Source organism: Anabrus simplex, chromosome 1 (assembly GCF_040414725.1).
Source record: "Anabrus simplex isolate iqAnaSimp1 chromosome 1, ASM4041472v1, whole genome shotgun sequence".
In the NCBI taxonomy this organism is placed as follows: Eukaryota; Metazoa; Arthropoda; class Insecta; order Orthoptera; family Tettigoniidae; genus Anabrus; species Anabrus simplex.
In genome coordinates this window covers 1,520,723,842-1,520,732,100 of record NC_090265.1, presented here as the reverse complement: position 1 = coordinate 1,520,732,100, position 8,259 = coordinate 1,520,723,842, and the positions used below count along the sequence as shown (strand labels likewise).

At 39.8% G+C, this 8,259-nt stretch overlaps 1 protein-coding gene across 1 annotated transcript in view; it reads left to right on the top strand.

The window, feature by feature from the left end:
- Positions 1–5,358: 5,358 nt before the first annotated feature.
- Positions 5,359–8,259, top strand: part of LOC136861732 (glutamate receptor ionotropic, kainate glr-3) — a 137,620-nt gene continuing 134,719 nt past the window's right edge. Inside the window, exon 1 of the mRNA XM_068226180.1 lies at positions 5,359–5,603. Coding sequence (XP_068082281.1) covers positions 5,444–5,603 — 160 coding nt within the window. The 5' untranslated portion in view covers positions 5,359–5,443. The remainder of the gene's footprint in view (positions 5,604–8,259) is intronic.

Here is an 8,259-nt window from a genome sequence, read left to right as displayed (position 1 = left end):
AAAAGTGAGAATACGAACTGGGCATTAAGTCTTGTGTCAGTGTATAATACCAATCCTAATGATAATTGAGAGCTCTATAGTCCATTATTTTGTGCCAATTGAACTTTCTGTGTTCCGACATTATCTTTAAAAGAACATCGGAAATCTTGGCGAAGTGTCGTGGGATTGTACTGCGTAGAACGTCATTTCCAGCGTGGGATTAACGTGGTTTCTTCGATCATGGTACCCAGCGAGGGACGTCGACGAGGGATAATAAAGCGGTGTCTTCATTAAACGGACTTGTCACGCTGCTGGTGCTGAGTTCGAGTCTTGGCTGCACGCTGCAGAAAGTTCCAGTCACCAAGCCGCAGGACAGTACTTCTCCAAATACTTATAAGCAGATTACAGGTGATATAAGTGTTTTACTTATATTTTGAGTGATTAATTCTACTTAGACACTAACTGACTTTTAACAAAGCACTCAATTAATCATAGTGCTCCATCCAACAACAGAAAAGTGCCTCGTGTGAATTTCAGCTTGCTATTCCTAATAATTCAAGAAGACTTCATGTCTTGCTTTTCAACTGTAAATTCCTCTCTAAAATCTTTTATAACTTGAAGTAATTTCACGTAGATGAACTATAGGGTTTGCCATAAAGAAAGTGCACTATTTTATTTTCTTATAACATCAACTTAGATGAACTGTAGGAGTATACAGCAAGTGATCAAATGCTTTTTTAACTATCAACTTATTCATGGAAGTGTGTGTAAATATTATGTTTAAAAATCTCAGAAAAACTGTAGGTTTGCATCACAAGTAATGGACTTGATTTTCACGCAACCTAGAAATTTGGTTGAATGAAATTCTATGTGCAAAGTGTTATTTTGGTATTTAAATCCATCTAAGAGATCTTAGATGAACTGTAGGGTGTTTACGATCTCATAAAAGTGATATTTGACATTTTTTAACAAGTGGATGTCTCAGAATACAACAGCTCCGATATTTTACTTTTGCATTTTGAAAATATTGACTGAAAATTTAATTTTGACGGCTCAACTGCAGGGTGATTTACATGAATATTTTTAATAAATATTGTCAAAATAGATTTTACCATCTATTATCCACCCTGCGAAAATATCCTTCTCTGTACCTGCTCCAATAAGTGAACGCACACTACCTGAGATCCTTCGGCCCCATAATCATTTCCCGGTACAATACATACATACATACATACATATATTATCATTATAGACTCTTATGCATGTCAGCGTTTAGTCTGCAAGCCTCTGTGAGTTTAATAAACGTCGCCACAATCCTCGATTTGCAACTAGTGTTGTGGCTTCATTTAGCTCTTATCTTTAAATCGTTAGAAACTGAGTCTAACCATCATCGTTTTGGTCTATCTCTACTTCTCTTACCCTCCATAACAGAGTCCATTATTCTCCTAGATAACCTATCCTCCTCCATTCCCCTCATATGACCCCACCAACGAAGCCGGTTTATGCGTACAGCTTCATCCATAGAGTTCATTCCTATATTAGCCTTTATCTCCTCATTCCGAGTACCCTCCTGCCATTGTTTCCACCTGTTTGTACCAGCAATCATTCTTGCTACTTTCATGTATGTTACTTCTAACTTATGAATAAGATATCCTGAGTCCACCCAGCTTTCGCTCCCGTAAAGCAAAGTTGGTCTGAAAACAGACCGATGTAAAGATAGTTTCGTCTGGGAGCTGACTTCCTTCTTACAGAATACTGTTGATCGCAACTGCGAGCTCACCAATTGTTATTAATTTGAAAGTATTCGTGTGTGATGGAAAATAAAATAACGGATGATTATATCACAAAATTCACTGTATTATATGAGTCCAATGTAAGGCTCCTACAGCACCGGAAAAATGTGATAATTGATACGTCTTCAATGATTTTCCGTGCATTATTTTACTGCAGAGGAAATAATGCAATGCCTTGCCAATACCGCAACGGCAGCAGAAACTCGTTGCACAATTCTGCATGTTCCTGTCTTTCACTAATGAACATAGTAGCCTATAATTCCATGAAAGTAGTTTGAAGCATATGCCGGCCAGAGAAAGGGCGTCACCTTTTAAGTAGGAAGATGAGAGATGTAAAATGACGCTTTAAGGAATAAGAGTTCGGTTCTTTAATGAGGATCCAGAGATTGACTTTAAAGAAATAGAAAGCCACGACTACATAAGAGTAGTTGGAGAAACTATTAATGACGTAAAAGTGTGGTTTTTTGGAGATCATGGTCCTACAGGTTGTCACAACTTGATGGAAGATGTGATTGCTGAGAAAACTCAGAGTAATAACAACGAGGAAGAAGCAGGTGAGATTCAAGTCCCAACGAACAAACACCCAACACAAGAATGTACACTGGGTGGCCAAAAGTCATGGAAAGACACTGAATGTGATGTTAATAACTAGTAGGTCCTCCGCGAGCCCACGAAACGGCAGCAATACGACGAGGCATCGACTCTACAAGGTGTTAGAATCGTTCTGAATGTATCTGCCTCCACGCATCTTACTCTGCTACCCACAATTGGTCTTGATTAGTTGGTGCGGGGTTCATGAAGCATACATCAGCATCGACAACATCCCACAAAGCCTCGATTGGATTAAGATCGGGGGATCTGGATGGTCAATCCATGGTCGAAAATTCACTGGAGTGCTCCTCAAACCACCTGCGTGCCACCACAGAGCGGTGACATGGCGCGTTGTCCTGTTGAAACATGGCATATCCATTAGGGTACTCTAGGGCCAGAACGGGATGCAGATGGTCTGGTAAAAATGGATTCCTGACTCCCAACATTCAACTGGGTGGTGATCTGACTCACATTAGCCCGTCAAGGGCCCAGTATGGTTCTGCAGAGGCGACGTGATGTCCGTTCGTTAAACACCTGTGGTCTTCCCGTGCGGCGGTTTACGCGGCTGATAACATTCTCTCTGCGACATTGAAGATCCACTCTCGACACTGTTGACCTCGAAAACCCGAATTCGTGTGTAATCTCCGCAATGCTATGACACATGCGCCATGCGTCGATGTTCATCCCACGTTCAAAGTCGGTTAACGCGCGACGTGTTGAAATCTTCACGACACTGGTGTCTGTAACAGACTGCTCAGCTAGCCGCAACACTCAGGGGTTAAGCACGGCACACTGTCTAACAGTTCACCCCTTCCCTTTACTTTTGGCCACTCAGTGTATTTGGACTGCCTCATTGAATTTGTTGACTCTAGACCTGATTTCCGGAAGTATTATTTGAACTTACGAGAGGTGCGACATCATGCTTTAAAGGATCAGTAGATGAAGATAAGTGCGTCGTTTAAAATCAAGATTTTAGAAACTATGAAATTAAGCAGTGGACGACTTCTGGGTGTACGGTAATAAGCAATTCAGATGATGGGCATTTGCATAAAAAGCATATGAGATATGGATACTGATACTTCAAATAATGTATTTGTATCCATAATATGAAAAGTAGAAGAGGTTAAAATTACATCCAATTTTATTACAGAAATGTTATAACTGTGCTGTTCTTCTACAATGTTGTATTTTAATGCTGAACACCTACATAGTGTATTGGTTTCCAAGGCTGCGTGCGTTTATATTTTTACTGAAATTATTTCAAACTATTTGATAATTCAGACTTTTCACTAATCCGGACTTGGTCTTCCTCCCATTATTCGGATTTACCGAGATTTTGCTGTATTTATTTAAACTTTAACAATCTTATTTTTACCGAAGTGCCATCTCCCTAGGTCCCTGAATTTTGTGTTACTTTTGGGATTATACTGTGTATTAGGACGGGGCCTCTGAAATGATCTTAGTGTTGAGTCTTAAAACTCATCAACGAATTCATGTTAAGTGATTTATTTTTTATTTTATTTATTTATTTATTTATTTATTTATTTATTTATTTATTTATTTAATTAACCGGAAGATGATTCAAATTGTGAGACACAAATTCCACTGTTCGGTTTGTAAGTTCAAGTAAGCAGACACAAAGAAAAGAAAGCGATCTATGAACCCATGATATGATATTTTTAGGACAAATACAATCTAAATAAAATCACAGTCCGCATGTCGCTTGTACGATGTTATCCCCCCAAAAGTACATGAAAGTATGTTGTAAACAAATTCACATATACTGAAAACACACTGTGCGCACCCACTAGCAAAATCTAACATTAAAATACATACATACATACATACATTATCATTATAGACTGTTATGCCTTTCAGCGTTCAGTCTGCAAGCCTCTGAGAATTTACTAAACGTCGCCACAATCCTCGATTTGCAACTAGTGTTGTGGCCTCATTTAGTTCTATACCTCTTATCTTTAAATCGTTAGAAACAGAGTCTAACCATCGTCGTCTTGGTCTCCCTCTACTTCTCTTACCCTCCATAACAGAGTCCATTATTCTCCTAGGTAACCTATCCTCCTCCATTCGCCTCACATGACCCCACCATCGAAGCCGGTTTATGCGTACAGCTTCATCCATCGAGTTCATTCCTAAATTAGCCTTTATCTCCTCATTTCGTGTTCCCTCCTGCCATTGTTCCCACATGTTTGTACCAGCAATCATTCTTGCTACTTTCATGTCTGTTACTTCTAACTTATGAATAAGATATCCTGAGTCCACCCAGCTTTCGCTCCCATAAAGCAAAGTTCGTCTGAAAACAGACCGATGTAAAGATAGTTTCGTCTGGGAGCTGACTTCTTTCTTACAGAATACTGCTGATCGCAACTGCGAGCTCACTGCATTAGCTTTACTACACCTTGATTCAATCTCACTTACTATATTACCATCCTGGGAAAATACACAACCTAAATACTTGAAATTATCGACCTGTTCTAGCTTTGTATCACCAATCTGACATTCAATTCTGTTGGATTTCTTACCTACTGACATCAATTTAGTCTTCGAGAGGCTAATTTTCATACCATACTCATTGCACCTATTTTCAAGTTCCAAGATGTTAGACTGCAGGCTTTCGGCACAGTCTGCCATTAAGACCAAGTCGTCAGCATAGGCCAGGCTGCTTACTACATTTCCACCTAACTGAATCCCTCCCTGCCATTTTATACCTTTCAGCATATGATCCATGTAAACTACAAACAGCAAAGGTGAAAGATTACAGCCTTGTCTAACTCCTGTAAGTACCCTGAAAGAAAAAATTATTAAGAATGTTAATGGAAGAGTACGAAGAAGATTATGGCCTATTATTATTACCTTCATTGGGTGTAGAGGTACAATTTAATTTTTCTTTGTTGATGGAGTAAGAGATACAAACTTGAAAAAGGCATACAGGAATAGTAACAGTTAGCAAAACCAAGGTCATTATGTCATTGATCTTCATGTGAAATTATTGTTAACAACCGTGTTACTTCCGCTGTTTATCTGTCTCTGTTTTAACCTAAGTGATCTCTTACAGACATAAAATGGACCTCGCCCTGTGCCTAGTTCTTCTCACCATACTGGTGGTCTCATCTGCCTCCATGAACCGATCGACATTCTCTCTGGCCTGTTCTGAACTTGTCCTGGATTATTCTATGTGGAGACACTGGCAAGAGGTCATTATCTTCGTACCACCTACTACAGGTCAGTACAGATCCCTTTTTCATGTCTTGATTACTATGTGCTGAATGACTTAGCTTCTAAATCGAGAGTTTCCAAACCATGTGACAAATTCTCGATTTGTGTCACTAGCTTCATAAAACATACTGTATGATGCAATGCGCTCCGCATGTCGCTTGTACGATGTTATCGCTCCGAAAGTACATGAATATAGGTTGTAAACCAGTGTAGATAAACTGAAAACACTCTGTGCGCACTTACTAGCAAACTCTCACGTTAAAACGAAAGAAAAAATTATTAAGAATGTTAATGGAAGCGTACGAAGAAGATTATGGCCTACTATATGAACACTCCAATAATGTCCAAGTTACAACAATGTGTTACAACTGATGTATCCCTGTCATAGTCACTATCTGCCGAACATAAAGCCTAAGTTCTCTACGGCATTCTCCATTACACCTTCATTTTCCCACGCCACGCGTGTGACTCGAACACTCAGCAACAACGGACTTCTTTGTTGCCATTGTTGGCGAGTGGTCCATTATTATTACCTTAGGCAGGTTATTAATGCATGAGAAATCGAGGGAGTTCTCGAGACAGAACCTCGTATCAAACTTCAAAGAGAGAATTGGCAGTGTTTAGATTGACGATTTCACAGCCCTGAATAATAGACATGATATCCTTTGTGTTTACGTTTCGTGAAGACTTTGCTCGACTTCTTCAGAAGTTAACTATGTCATCATCATCAATCAATCAATCAATCAATCAATCAATCAATCAATCAATCAATCAATCAATCAATCAATCAATCAATCAATCAATCAGTCAATCAATCAATCAAGCAAGCAAGCAAGCAATCAATCAATCAATCAACGTCACGACTGATCTGCACTTAGGGCTGTCACCCAGGTGGCAGATGTCCTATCAGTTGTTTACCCAGTCTTTTCTTAAATGGTTTCAGAGAAGTTAAAATTTTATCGAACATCTCCATTGATAAATTATTCCAATCTCTAATTCCTCGTCCTATAAACGACTATTTACCTCAATTTTTCCTTTTAAATTCCAACTTCACCTTCATTATTATGATATTTCTTACTTTTAAAAACTCATTCAAGCTTATTTGTCTACTACTATCATTCCACGTGATCTGACCGCTGACAGCTAGGAACATACCGATGACCGCTCAACGGTTCTAAGTTCTAACAAAATAGAAATGGGAACAAACGAATCAACAGAGGAACCGCCAATTGAATTCAAACTTTTGCTAGGTCTGTCGTGAGTTCTCTTCTAAGGCAGCGCAGTGAAGTCTTCGTAAACCGTAAAATCCTCCTGCAGTAGTCCCTATCACATGGCATAAACTCAACAAAATTTCATGTCCAGTAAAATAAATCTAAAACAGAGACTCCTTGACTCCGGAGCTATCTTCCGTTATCTCATTTTTACTATCCTTTCACTCAGCCCAGACATTATCAACTTCTACCTCAGTGTGTTTTCCTTATTATTTAAAAAATAATTATATGAATGTAACTTAGAAAATTCAAAACGCAATAGCTCTCATTCTCCTGTGGGTGGGGGTGGTAGAATAACACCCACGGTATCTCCTGCCTGTCTAAAGAGGCGACTAAAAGGGGACCGTGGGTTGGCGACCACGGGACCCTTAGGTGAATCCTGTCACTGCTTTCTTACCTGTGCCAGGCTCCTCACTTTCATCTCTCCTATCCCACCTCCCGTGGTCAACTCTTGTTCTTTTCCCACCTCGACGCTGGTCGGTTTCCGAGGCCTAGGGAGTCTTTCATGTCCACGCCCTTCGTGGTCCTTGTCTTTCTTTGGCCGATATCTTCATTTTTCGAAGTGTCGGATGCCTTCCATTTTTCCTTTGTTTAGTATTATATAGAGGAGGATTGCCTAGTCGTATTCTTCCTCTTAAAACAATAATGCTCTCATTTAAACGAAAAGTCATGAGACAAAGAATCTGAAAATTAGAAAATTCTAAAATCGTTAATATGTTCGATATTTCTTTTCTCAAAACTTCGAATAAAGGGCAATCGGAAATTATTTAATCTACAGATATTGGTATACAGTGTTTACTTCGGGTCAATACTAATTTAGATCTTCTTCTTCGACGTAATTAGTCCTACTGAATGAGGTCGCTGATGCGAACTATCTTCATCCATCAAGGGTCTGTCGTGTGCCATCTCCTCCGTAAGTCCGCGCAGGCTCATGTTGTCTTGAATGTTGTCCATCTACCATCTTCTGGGACGCTCTCTACTCCACTTTCCTATTGGCAGCACTCCTTCCTAAATGTTGCTGGTCCCTTCTTTTGAAGTGGCCATACGATCTGAGTCCAACTTCCCTGACTTTTTCAGGCATTTGCATCTCTTTCAGTCTTCGACTTACCACATCGTGCCTTACTTTATCCAGCCTTGTCTTCAAACCTCTGCATCCTCGTATCTTCCACATCTAGTTCTTCTGCCCATTTTCTTGTCATCGGCTAGGTTTCTGCTCCCTATTAGTCACATCTGTTCTGACTACGCTCTTCTTCTTCTTATTCCTCTGCTACCATACGCATGCCCATTACGAGGAGGCGGCGTTCATAGGATATGGTAGCTTGCCAGCCCTCAGCTCAGTATACAGTAATGCTGTTGGGCGGATCATTGTACGGTTGATCTTCTAATTTTGG